This window comes from Trichosurus vulpecula, chromosome 8 (genome assembly GCF_011100635.1).
Source record: "Trichosurus vulpecula isolate mTriVul1 chromosome 8, mTriVul1.pri, whole genome shotgun sequence".
NCBI classification, from domain to species: Eukaryota; Metazoa; Chordata; class Mammalia; order Diprotodontia; family Phalangeridae; genus Trichosurus; species Trichosurus vulpecula.
The window spans coordinates 193,376,560-193,390,100 of record NC_050580.1 but is presented as its reverse complement, the minus strand read 5'-3'; the positions used below and the strand labels follow the sequence as shown (position 1 = coordinate 193,390,100).

Sequence of the window (13,541 nt, the reverse complement as noted above, 5' to 3'; positions counted from 1 at the left end):
ACTGCTTGTAGAGTAGAGAGTACTTTGTCCCAAGCTTTAGGGGCTTTGTGCTGCTGTTTTCAGAGCGTTTTCTACACAGTAAGCTCTGCCACACCAGTGCCTTGTCCCCCAAGAACCGCTAACGTGGGCTGTGACTCAGATCTAAGCAGACTCTGCACTCCGCTCTGATCTGCTGCTTAATTCCTTCCACCTGCTGGGCCTGGGGCCAGAAGCAACTGCAGCTGGAAGGAGCCCCTGAGCTGCACCACTTCCGTGCCCCCAGGGTTGGGGCCGACCACTCACTTCTTTCACTCCATTCTAGCAGTTCTACTCACCAACCTTCTCTGTAGTCTTTGGCGTTTGTGGGTTGAGAAGTCTGGTACCTGCCACAGCTCAGTGATTCAGGGCCCTGTGGCCTGTTCCACCCATCTCCCAGTCTGTTTGGTCCTGGCGCATCTCACGCTGGGCTCTGTTCTGCTCCACTCCCAGCTCCATGCGATAGCCCTTTCCCCGCGACCATCCAGGCTTTCCTGGGCTGGAGCCCTGCTTCTCCCTGCTATTTCGTGGGTTCTGCAGCTCTAGAATTTTTTCAGAGCCATTTTTATAGGTGTTTGGAGGGACCTGGGAGAGAGCTTAAGCAAGTCCCTGCTTTCCAGCTGCCATCTTGGCTCCAGTTTCCAAGCATTCTTGTTGAAAAGACCAGAGGCGAATAAAAAATTTAACTTTCAAATGCAAGAATCAAGAGGAGCATGAAAAGATGAACAAGAAAGAGAAACCATAAAGGGACTTATTAAAGTTGAACTGTTTACATTCCTACATGAAAAGATGATATTAGCAACTCATGAGACCTTTCCTAGTATTAAGGTAGTTGGAGGGAATATATATATATATATATATATACATATATATATATATACATATATATATGTAATATATTATATATGTATGTATATACACACACCCTCCCACCTCCCCCCACCCACACATGTGGAAAGAGAGAGAAAGAGAGAGAGAGAGAGAGAGAGAGAGAGAGAGAGAGAGAGAGAGAGAGAGAGTGAGAGAGAGAGAGAGAGAGAGAGAGAGAGAGAGAGAGAGAGAGAGAAAGCCATAGGGTAAAAATTAAATTAAGTATTGAGATGAAAGTTCTGGGAGAAAGAGAAAGGGAGAGGTAGAATGTAGTAAATCATCTCACATAAAAGAGGCAAGAAAGAGCTTTTACAATGGAGGGGTAGAGGGGGAGGTGAGAGGGAATAAGTGAACCTTACTCTCATCGGATTTGGCTTAAGGACAGAAGAACATACACACTCAGTTGGTTTTAGAAATCTGTCTTACCCTACGGGAAAGCAGGGGGGAAGCGAATGGGGTGGCATTAGTAGAAAGGATGGCAGATTGGAGGAAGGGGCAATCAGAAGCAAACACTTTTGAGGAGGGACAGGTCAAAGGAGAGAATAGAATAAATGGAGCAGGGTGACAGGATAGAGGAAAATGTAGTTAGTCTTTCACAACATGATTGCTATAGTGGTGTTTTGCATGACTACACATGTATAACCTGTGTTGAATTGCTTGCCTTCTCAATGGGGGTGGGTGGGGAGGGAGGAAGGGAGAGAATGTAGAACTCAAAATTTTAAAAATGAATGTTAAAAATTATTTTTACATGCAACTGGGAAATAAGATATACAGGCAATGGGATATTGAAATCTATCTTGACCTACAGGAGAATAGAAGGGAAGGGGATAAGAGGAGGGGATGGTAATAGAAGGGAGGGCAGATTGGAGGAAGGGGTAATCAGAATGCAATCAGAAGAAAAAAAATTTAGAATTGGAACTTAGAATCTGCCTACTTATTATTAACTCTTTTCTTGTTTATGGAAAAGAGAAAAGGATTGTGTATGTCGGGAAACAGCCAAAAGATAAGGTTTGATTGGAACACTTAGTCAAATACTTAGGGAGTTTTACAAACTAATGTTAAGGACAGGTCAATTCACCAATAACTTTTTAAACTGATGTATGTCTTGAAATTATTTTGCTGTAAATTATATGAGGCTTCTATCCATTTTTATAATAGATTATATTCAATTTGAATTTTAAGGACTCTCCTGCTTCCACCATACAAAAGAGAAACTTAACTAAGGGAGTAGGAGGAGCAAGCCCAAACCTTCCTGAAAACTCCCAGATAGATGAGCTGTAAAAGCTGGGGAAAATCATACCACTCAGGTTCATAACTGAGTGATGAGACTTGGTGGAGACTGGAAAAATTGTAAAAAAAAATTGGAAAAAATAGTATTTACTCTGTGGGAAAAGGTACAAAGAATAGACCTTGTAGACTCCCCTTGTTTGTAAAATTGCCAGGTTTCTTGAAACCATCTGTTTGGGCAAAGTCATTGGCCATATTAAAGAGCTTGTTTGGGTTTTAGAGATTCCTAAACAATGGCTTAAGTTACTGAGATTTTATAAGTTTATATATAATATAAATGTGATTTCTAATAATTGATCTTCATACTTGGATGAGTTTAAACTTGAGGAGAAGACAAAAAAGTGAAGGATGTTAAGTGAAATCTTTTATGTGAGTCCCAGTAATAAACTTTTATTGCTTATTGTAACACCATGAGTGTGATAGTAATTGGATCCAGCCTTAAATTCTGATTAGTGAAACTTGCTATATTTGAGACAAAATTTCTTGGGACCATAATTAATATTTTTCTGAGTTTTGAATTTAGGTATAGTTGTCTGATGGATATTAAGTCAGTAATCTGCCATTTTAGAGAAATGCCATAAGATACTGAGAGGGAGCGTGATCCTGAACAGTTACAGGTTGATGTTCATATTCTGGGAATAGACTGAGGGGACAACCAAAGGTAGAGTCCTCTTGACTCAGTTTCCCCATTATGTTACTTCTTTTTGAACAAGAAAGTCTCTCACCTGGTTCATCCTGAGTCTGGCTATGAGGTAGAATGCATGATTGGTTGTCAAAAGTGACTCTTACCTGAAATCAAACAGAGCCGAGGTAGCTTTATCCTGGCATGCATGTGTTGAGTCAATCTGTGCCCCTTTAGGCCCAGGGGAACAGTTTCAATGATGTTATTATCATGTCCCTGCTTTTTCTTTTTATAGCACATTTCTATAATCAGGGCAGATGGTCAGTAAAAGATATGAACACAGTACAAGTATATAAGATCTTACTGTTTTCAATCAAAATGTGTAGTCATTCCATTTCCCAAACAATTAAGTAAATTAGTGCTTGGGCTTGTCATCTGCCTACTAATATTTACATGGTTATGTATATGATTAAGTCCCTGAAATATTTCATTCAGAATGCTATGTGAATAATTGGATAAAGATAAAAAAGCTTGTGAAACAAAGATGTGAGTCTATTAATTTATGAAGTTAAAGTCAGAAGCCTCTTTTGTTTCATTTTAAGGAATATAATTTCATTGCAACCAGGTATCTTAGTAGAGAGTAATTTTTGTATAATATCTATTCCATTCGAATATGGTTAACAACTGAACATATTTTACTACAAACAGCTCATTTGATAGACTCTATTCTCTGTATACTTTTGGGAATTCAGTGTGTCCATACATTCCATCCCAGGCCTTTTGTTAAAATTGGAGTAAAGTTGCCTCTCACAAGTAAATTCGTTTGTGTAACCATTGAACCTAGGGATAGAAAGGATCTGCCTGAAAAGAGTGTTGTTATCCATGTTTTCACATATAGGATTGAATACTTAATAGCATCTGTTCCTCCTAAAAAATTGCAATTAAGTGGAGTGGAAAATATTGAGAATGCAACAAGATCGGACAATCCCCTATGTCAAATGTAAATGATTCTAATGGGGTATGTAAAAACTTAAATTCTCTGAAGTTTCAGGTGATCTATGGGTCCTTAATATGATGTTCTTCTTATAGTTCTATTATTAATGAAATCAGAACCACAAAGTTTAAGCTGGTATTCACCACACGAACTAGTTATTGGAGAAATAAAATTTGAGAGCCGTACTAACTTGTATTGAGATCTGTTCTGTAAGAGATTTTAGCAGGAACATCTAAGGAGTGTCTACGTGTAACTTGGAACCAAAGAAACAAATCTGCTAAAGAGGAGTCCCCTACAGAGCTGCCCTGAGAACGAGACCTATCCCAGAATGTCCAGGAAAAGATGGTTCCCGAGATCCGACATGGAACGTCTAGGATCCAAGATGAAACTTGCCTGATTAAATGGACATTGGGAGTGGGTTACTAAAAATGCAAGGAACCTGGATGTTAGTTAATCTTGATAGTAATTATTGTATTACTTTGACTTTGTTTCACTGCATCTGTATACTGACTTTTCTCAATTGTCTTGGTGTCATGTAAATTTCCCCTCTAAAAATTAGTCCACGGCTTTAGTTATTCTTTCTATGGCTTATACTATGATTAATCATTCTTCTTCTTTTGTTGACCAGTCAGGGAAAATTGTGACAAGCTCCCATGGACAAAAGGGGGAAATTGAGAAACTCAGGTGATCCTGATTCCATTTTGTGATTGACTCTATTCTGTATCACCCCTAATATGTTGTAAAGTTGCCAAAGCAATGTTTCTTTGTCTCTGAACTTAGTTCGGAAATCCAGTTCTCCCTCCAATCACCAAATGCCATTGACTCTTTCTTTTCCTCCCTTTGGGTAGGGTGGAAGAAAGTCGTAACAATTGTGGTAATTCTCTTGTTGGTTATGTTACTGCTCTGCTCGTGCTCATGTTGCACCTTCAATGTAGTTTGTTGGTAGGCTCCTCTGCTTCCTCCATGTTAATGAAACTCCTTGTACAATACTCAGGGAACCTTGAAGAAGATACTCGCTGAAAGAATGTATGAGCAGGTTATGAGGGGTACGGTTTATGGTGGGAACCAGATCCTAGGAACATGACCTCAAGTCTCAGAGTTAATGTAAACTACCTTTAATGTAAACAGCAAGAAAAGCTCTAACTGTCCCATAAGAAAACTTGCACATGACCCTGGGGTATCCCTGGCACTCTGCCTCCTTCGTTCTATTTCTATATAATATCTGACATGGCATAAGGATGGGGTGGGGAGATCAACTGCTCAGTCAGTCCTTGTGCCACCAAGGACAGATCTTGTGAGTAAACTCCCTAAACTTCCCCAGTTAACCCAGTAAACCCTAATAAATCTACACATATATCCCATGCCAGTATTGACTACGCTTCTTTCTTATTCTCTCAGAGGGTCTGCCACCTTACAATTGGCATAATTAGGGCAGATACTTATAAATACTTGAATTATTTACTTCAAATATTCAAATGCTTGAATATTTAATTAATAAATAATTTGCTGATTGACTGACAGGCAAAAACAGAGCAGAAAAAGTATCCAGAGGCACAGGCTCACACTCCCCTGGTTGAGGCATTCCCCATCCCTGTCCCACACCTTACTGCACTAGCTGCCACTTGGGAGTTATCACCATGGTGAAACTATTCCATCTTTCCAGGGGTCTACTCAAATGTCTTGATACCATCTGCAGCTGGGAAAAAAGAGAGGGTGAGGGCACATCATTCAGTTATCAGATCTTCTGTTCAGTGGCCAATAAGGGAATGGTTTCATCATTCCAGAACTCCTTAGCCTTCAGCACCAATATAGCACACATATTTGGCACCAAGAAAGCCAGGCATTTCTATGTAACCTCATTACACCGATATGTGGACATGTTATTTCTCATGTTAGGATATAACCTCTTTTGGGTGGGAACTGTTCCATTTTTTTCCTACATATTTTTCTCTAGCACCTAGCATAGTGTCTGGCAATAATAGATGCTTAATAAATGCTTATTGATAGATTAGCCTCATAGACTTTCTGAAAATTTTAGTTGATCTGTATTTTATGGGCCAAAGTTCTTGTCTTTTGCATTAAATAGTATATTAATGATACCAAATAAGAATTTGAAACCCAAGTCACAGGCAAAATGGTTCTAAGAAGTTATCAAACACAGAGAGGTTTCTCATGTGATGTTTTGTTTCTGTGTTCATTTAGTATTGCCTGTAATAATACAACTTAATATTGTCAAATCTTATTCAGTAGGACTAGTCTCCCTTTAGATTAGCCTTAGTTCAGGATTAGCACAGCATCACGCAGATAGTAAGCATTTAATGATAATTGTTGTTGACTTAAGGACCAGGAGAGTTGTCCTACCTCTTGAAACACCTAAATTAGTACTATTAAATAACATTACTTTTAGGAGAATGTAACTCAAAGACTTCAATTTGTTAATGATGATGAGGACAATAAATTGCATTTGTTTCTATTGATTAGGTTCTGTTCATTTGGTGGATGATTTATTTCTGAGAAGGGAAAAATTTGAGGGGTTGTAAGGGATTTGAAGAAGAAGAAAAATTTATTGTTGGAGATTAATGAAGTTTTAGCATAGACAGTAGTGATGGGAGGCCAGTTTCTTCTTACATTAGAATAATATATGGCAACATTTCCCTTTTTATATATAATTAATTTTATCTTTATCAGGAGACTGCTCTTAATGATAATACACAAGTGAAAGTGACTCCTGGGGATAAGGCACTTCGAAACACCAAAGAGCACCGGGAAGAAAAGAATCGGCTCAAAGAGATAGATCAGCAGCTGAGAGAGTTGGAGGAAGATTCTGTAAGTCTTTATATTTTAAACTTTCAGATATTAATGTTGATCAATTGCCATGAAAAAAAGAGAAATGAAGGCTTTAGCATTCTATTTATGCTTTGTGATGTATCAAATCATCTAAGAAAATCAATATGAAATTTAGAAATAAGAATTTGAATAAAATTGAAGATTTAATCCAGTCATAGTGATCACATATCTCTCTTTTCCTGGTGCACAAATGATGCCGGGAGCTGCTGGCAACATCCCTCCTTCTTTTACTAATTGTATTAGGAAGCTGTCTCAGGTAATATAAAAACTGGCACAGCTGTTCCAGGGAAAAGTAGGGAATAGAGGGTCGATTTGGAAGAGAGTAGATTGTTCCCTCAGAATCCAATCCCTGGAGCAAGTGGGAAGTGCTGATGGAGCAGGAAACACATTCGGGGAGAGAGGATGCAAGTTGTAGTCAGCCATCATCTATCTATTTGGAGAGAAATGTGCTTATGAGGTATAAGGGGAGAAAGTGCACATGTCCTGTGAAAGACTACTTGCTATATGTCAGTCCTAGAGCAATGGAGACTTACGTACAAACGAAAACTTTAGAATAATGAAGGTCCTTTTTTTGAACTTTTAGCACAACTTTTAGTGCTTTTCTTAAATGGACTAGTTATTTGAGCACTTTTCACTTGGGAATGTAATGATCATAGTCAGTTAGAGGCTGAGGAGAAGAGCAGAACTTCAGAGACAGCAAAGGTAGCCTTTGAGAAGCCAATTACCCCCTGCTTGGAGCTCAGGAGGGCTGTAGGATTTGTGATGAAATGACCATACTTACTGAGAGCCTGGGAGAGCTGTAGGTACAGAAAATTATGGCAGATGGCAGGGGCAGTTATAGGCAGCAATGGGCATAGGCAAAATGATTTACAAAATCTGCCGAGATTAGTGGGCCACCAAAACTTCCAGAAACAAACTATGGTGTGCAATCAGAGGGATGGTAGAGGAGACAACTGACATGGAGGGACAAATTCCCATTTCAGCCAGCTCTAGAATCCTATCTGATGATGAACAGGAGGTCACTGAGACTATCCAAAGTTCTTCTGAGGGGAGGAGTTGATCGCTAATGTATATCTTTATTTTCAGTGGGTTAGAATTCATATTCTGTCTAACTCCATTTACCTGAAAGTAAAATTGTTCATGTTTTAAGTTTCACGATGCTGTGTGGGTTACAAGGGGATGATCTAGGCACAGCTCCTTGGAGAGATGTCAGATACTGAAGTTCCTAGAGCATCTGAACAGGGACTAAGAGGCAGAGGGATGAGAAAACTCCAGAATGTACCTGACCCCCTTGTGTCAGTAGGGAGCCTCTCACACAAACGTTGCGATCCATAGCTGGGAATAGAACTGCACTGAAATTTCTTTGCAATATATGAAACATGTGAAAAATATCATTTGCCAGTATAATGGTGAAAAAAATGCTGGTCTCAGAGATAGAAGAGAGCACAAGTACTGTGTGAACTGGAAACTACCCAAAGACACTTTGTTGTGTAGTGGCTACTGGAAGCTATTGGGATGAATGTAGTTGATTGCATCACCAGGTCTTCCTGGTGCTGCTGCAGCCAGGCTATTTAAGGGAAGCTGACAGCGTGATGTATTTGTCACATTTCAGTGCCTGCATATGGAAAATATTTACTAGAGAAGCAGCCCCCTGCCCCCACCAAGGACAGGAAAATAAATTTATTTGGTAGAATCATATATACAGCTAATTTTAGGTTGCTGTCATTGTTCATCCTTGTTCTCAAGACCAGTGACATCAGGAGGGTGATGCCTTGACTTGCAAGTGAATTGGATTTAATGAGGCAGGGCTGTGCAGAGTCATCAGCTTCACTCTCTCCTCCAGGGTCATTGGAGTCCAGTGGCAAGACACAAGTCAAGTGGCGATGGCCGGATGAGGAGCACAGAGGCTAGAGATATCATGTCATGGAGAATAACAAGTAGACAGTTTGGCTGAAGTATAGAATATGTGTGTGTGTGAGAGAGAGAGGTGAGAGAGAGAGAGGGGGAGGGAGAGAGAGACAGAGAGAGAGAGAGAGACAGACAGAGAGAGAGACAGAGAGAGAGAGAGACAGAGACACACACACAGACACACAGACACACAGAGAGACAGAGAGAGAGAGAGAGAGAGAGAGAGAGAGAGAGAGAGATGGAGGGAGGGAGAGAGAGAGGCAAGGAGAGAGAGAGAGACAGAGAGAGATTAGAGAGAGACAGAGTGAGAGAGACAGAGAGGCAGACAGAGACAGACAGAGATAGAGAAGAGATGGAGGCGGGGAGGAGAGACAGAGACAGATGAGAGTGACAGAGACAGATGAGAGAGACAGAGAGCTATAGAGATAAGAAAAAGATATGAGAAAGAGATGAGAGAGAGAAACAAGTGATCATCCTAGAAATCATCCTAGGATGAAGCCAAATTATGAAGGGTTTTCAATGCCAGAAGAGTTTGTGTTTTAGAAAATGAATGAAGATGATGGCAGCAGGTATCACTTAATGTGCCCCTAAAATGACCTTCGTTCATTCATCATTCAAAAATATTTGGTGTGCTTTTTTTTAGTTTTCCAAGTTTTTCAAGTATTTTGGCCAAGAAAATCCCAAATGGGATCATGGAGTCAGACACGATTAAAAAAAAGACTGAATTTTAGGTTGATTTGAACTATAGAGCACCTACTTTGATCCCTTTTGTTATCTGTGCTGTGTCTAGGCTCCGGAGTAAGCATGAATACATAACTATGCACCCACGGGGAACACTCACATATCGTACCAATTGTAACCAGGCATACACATTGCAAAAAATATAATAAGGCTGTTTACAATCCTGATTGGGGGAACCTGCTTTCTTTATTACACTGCAGTTCTGCCTTCAGGTTCTTGTGGTTGCCTAAGGTTCTGGTTCATTTGCCCCATCACTGTCAGTCAGTCAATAAATATTTATTAAATACCTACTATGTCCCAGGTACTGCACTAAGTGCTTGGAATTACCCTACTTTAAATCTAAGCATTAAATTCACTTAGCATATCATAGTACAATGCAAAACATTTTTATTAAGAGAAGCATAGTAATTTCAGCTATAGGAGCCCCAGCAGGAAAAGCTCCAACAAATCTTGCTTTCTACCTCCTAGGATGAAGCCTCTCTCTGCTTTCTCTCATGAGCCAGAAGGGGAAACAGGAATTTCATTTATGTAGCATAAACTGTCTCCAGCTCCAGCCACTGAGGGGTGGGGTGGTGATCATTGTCAGTCAACACTTGCAGGGGATGATCATATCTGGTCTTGAGTAAGTACCAGGATGGATCCTGGGCTTTTCCACTTGGTTGCAGGAATGTCAGCCACTGCATGTGGCACTCACTGTTCTGTGCTCACTCTGATTGTCCCACTTGATAGGACGGGAGTGATTGCTCATGTAGTTGCATTTGCCATCTTGAGGGCATGAGAGGTACCTCTTGCTCTGCCTTGAGGTTGAAAAAGGTAGTTGCTCATGTGGACATTGCTGTATTAGTCTACCCCCTCCATCCTTCTTATCTCAACCTTGTGTCCTGGTGCTCATAGGATCATAGATTTAGAGCAAGGAGAAACCTTAAAGGCCTGTCAGCATTCTCTTTGTTCATATCTGCCTAGCTAATGAATCTGGCCCAAGGAAGGAATCTACTAAATGACAGTTGCTTGGAAAGACCACCCTAAGAATCCGAGTCTGGTTTACCTCAAATGAACATAAGAGGAGAAAACTAAGTGCCTCAAATCACTCAACTTGCACCATTTTACCACTGCTGCTACCTTTTAAAAAGTTCCACAAGAGTCCGTGACTTAGCATGGCCCTGACAGCTGTCCTTTTGATAGCCCCACAAGGCCTGTTCAGCTCTGTACTTCCTTTTCTCTTTGTTGCCTAAAAATATAGAAATTGTTGGGGAAAAAACCAGCTGCTGCCTGATAGGAAGGTGCTATTGTAAGTATGGCAATTTGATTGGGTGGGGGAACTTGAGAGGAACTGAGAAGTTGAAGAAGGGAGAGAAGCACTTTAACTGGAGAGTAAGGTAGTACTCAGTCTGAAGGAAATGAAGGATTCAAGGGGGAGGATTTGAACCTGAAGAGAAAAAGAGAATAAAGATTCTAGGAAAAGGAAATTGGTAAAGCAAGGTAAGTAAATCAAGGTGAATAATACGAGTTGTTAAGAAAAGGTAATAGGTTCATAAGAGAAAGGAAAGGAAGTTAAATTGTGTGTATCTATCAAGTTATTAACAACTTTTTTAAATAAAATAAGTTTTTATTGATTCTTTTGTTTTGTATCACCATAATTTCCTCTGGTATTCTTGCCCCTCCCCTCACAGAGAACCCTCTCAGATAACAAATAATATTTTTAAGGACAACAAAAGAAAAAGAAGAGGAACAAATCAGTATAGTTGATCATTACATCAAAAAAGTAAAAAATAGGTTCAATGTATAATACTTGGGAACCTCCCAGCTCTGTAAAGGGGGAAGGGTAGGAGTATCTTCTCATATCTTTTATTTCAAGCCATGCTTCTTCTTTATAATTTTATATTTGTTTCTGATATTTTATTGTGGTTGTTCTTTCCATTAATTTGTTGTAGTCTTTGTGTGTATTATTTTCTTGGCTCCACTGACTTCATTTTGTGTCAGGTTACGTAGTTCTTTCCATGCTTCTTTGTATTCATCGTAATAGTCATCCTCTTACAGCACAATAATGTTCCATTATATTCGTGTACTACAATTTATTTAGCTATTACCCAATTGATGGATGTCTACTTTGTTTCCAAATCTTTGCTATCATAAGAAAGTGCTATATAAATATTTTGGTGTACATGGAGCCTTTCTTATTATCAACAGTCTCCTTGGGGGTATAGGTCTGTTAATAGAATTTTTGGGTCAAGGGTATGGGCATTTTTTTTTTGTAGCAAAGATACCATTTTTATTTTAAAAATGAGAAAAGCGAAATGAAAAAAGTTAAATGCAATAATTACAACAGATTCATGAAAAAGATGCCATCCACCTCCAGAGGGAGAACTGATGAACTCTGAATACAGCTCGAAGCATATCTTTTCCCACTTTTTATTTTTGGGGGTTTTTTGTTTGTTTTTTTTTGGCAACATGGCTAACATGGAAATATGTTTAGCATAACTTCATTATTGCTTGCCTTCTCAATGGGTGGGGGAGGAACTAGAGGGAGGGAGAGAATCTGGAACTCAAAAATTTTTTTTAAAAGAACGTTAAAAAAATGAAAAAGAGAAGAAGAAATGTTAAATGCTTTGCTCAAGGTTCAAAGACCATGCAGGTAGCAAATGGAAGAGTTGGCCTAAGATTCAGGTCTTTTGTCTCCTGTCTACCATACTGCCTTTCCACATTTATTCTGTGATAGTTCACATATTATATTTCCTGAGATAGTATAATAGATATCACCAATCATTCATTTACCCATCAATGATTATTTATTAAATGTCTACACTATGCTAAGCATTGGAAGATGTGAAATTACAAATAAGACTCGACCCATGTCAAGTCTTACAATCTAGCCAGGGAGATAACAGGTATGTAGCCCCAAAATATACTGATAAAAAATAAATGAATTGTGGCAAGTTCATGGTGTGTTAGAACATAGAGGAATCCAGATCCCTCATAGAGATCCCAGTAAATGCACCAGATTAAAAGGAGAGAGAAAGAAAAATCAGCTATAAACTCTACCACTCAGTTTAGGGCTATGCAAAAAAGGCTGTCATAATCCTGCAGAAACCCTGAACGTGAAAAAGCCAGAGTAGGTGGAAGGTGCGAGGCAAAGCAGCCCTACGGCAATTTTTAAAAATAGCTAACCCTTAATATTGCAATTACTATGTGTCAGACATGGTGCTAAGTGCTTCACTGTTATTATCTAATTTGATCCTCACAATAACCCTGGAAGTAGGTGCTCTTATTTTCCAAATGAGGAAACTGAGGCAAACAGAGGTTAAATGACTTGCCCAGGGTCACACAGCTACTAAGTGTCAAAAGCTTCATTGGAACTCAGGTCTTCCTAACTCTATGTTCAGTGCTCTATCCACTGGAGAAAGGTTCTGAGAAGAGTAGAGATGAGGCAGCCCTGAGAGGCCTTTATCAAGAGAAGTCAGGAGACAGGCCCCAGGCAGATAGGTGGGTAGCCTAGATCTCAGCAAGAGAGGGGAAGAAAGGCTTCAGGCAGAACCCAGCTAGGGGCAGCTCCAATGCAGCAGGGGAAAAAAAAAAGTCCTAGAAGCCCTAACCGTGCAACCTTGGCCCCAGCAGAATAGCTCTGGTTAGCATGTAGGCAGCTCTGGCCCAACCCATCATTTAGGCATTTTGGGCGTGAAGCACAGTGGGTGGAGAAGGGGAAGAGGGAGGTGAAGGGGAGGGAATAAGCATTTGTATAGCACCTAATACATGCCAGGAACTGCTGGGCACTTTACAAATATTATGCCATTTCATTCTTACAACAACCCTGTGAATATTTACAGTAGTAGACAGGTCCAGTGACTTTCCCAAGGTCTAGTAAGTGTCTAAGGCTGGATCTGAGCTTGGGTCTTCCAGACTGTAGGGGCAGAATTCTATCTACTGTACCACCTTTTCATGCTTCTCTTGATTCTTGTGTTTGAAAGTCAAATTTTCTATTCAGCTCTGGTCTTTTCACTGAGAAAACTTGAAAGTCCCCTGTTTTATTGAAAGTCCATATTTTGCCTTGGAACATGATACTCAGTTTTGCTGGGTAGGTGATTCTTGGTTTTAATACTAGTTCCATTGACCTCTGGAATATCATATTCCAAGCCCTTCGATCCCTTAATGTAGAAGCTGCTAGATCTTTGGTTATTCTGATTGTGTCTCCACAATACTCAAATTGTTTCTTTCTGGCTGCTTACAATATTTTCTGCTTGACCTGGGAGCTCTGGAATTTGG

General features: G+C 39.8%; 1 protein-coding gene across 1 annotated transcript in view; it reads left to right on the top strand.

Moving 5' to 3' along the window:
- The window catches only part of FSIP1 (fibrous sheath interacting protein 1), a 276,680-nt gene that overhangs the window by 87,804 nt on the left and 175,335 nt on the right, over positions 1 to 13,541 (top strand). The window contains exon 12 of the mRNA XM_036734577.1: positions 6,477 to 6,614. Coding sequence (XP_036590472.1) covers positions 6,477 to 6,614 — 138 coding nt within the window. The remainder of the gene's footprint in view (positions 1 to 6,476; positions 6,615 to 13,541) is intronic.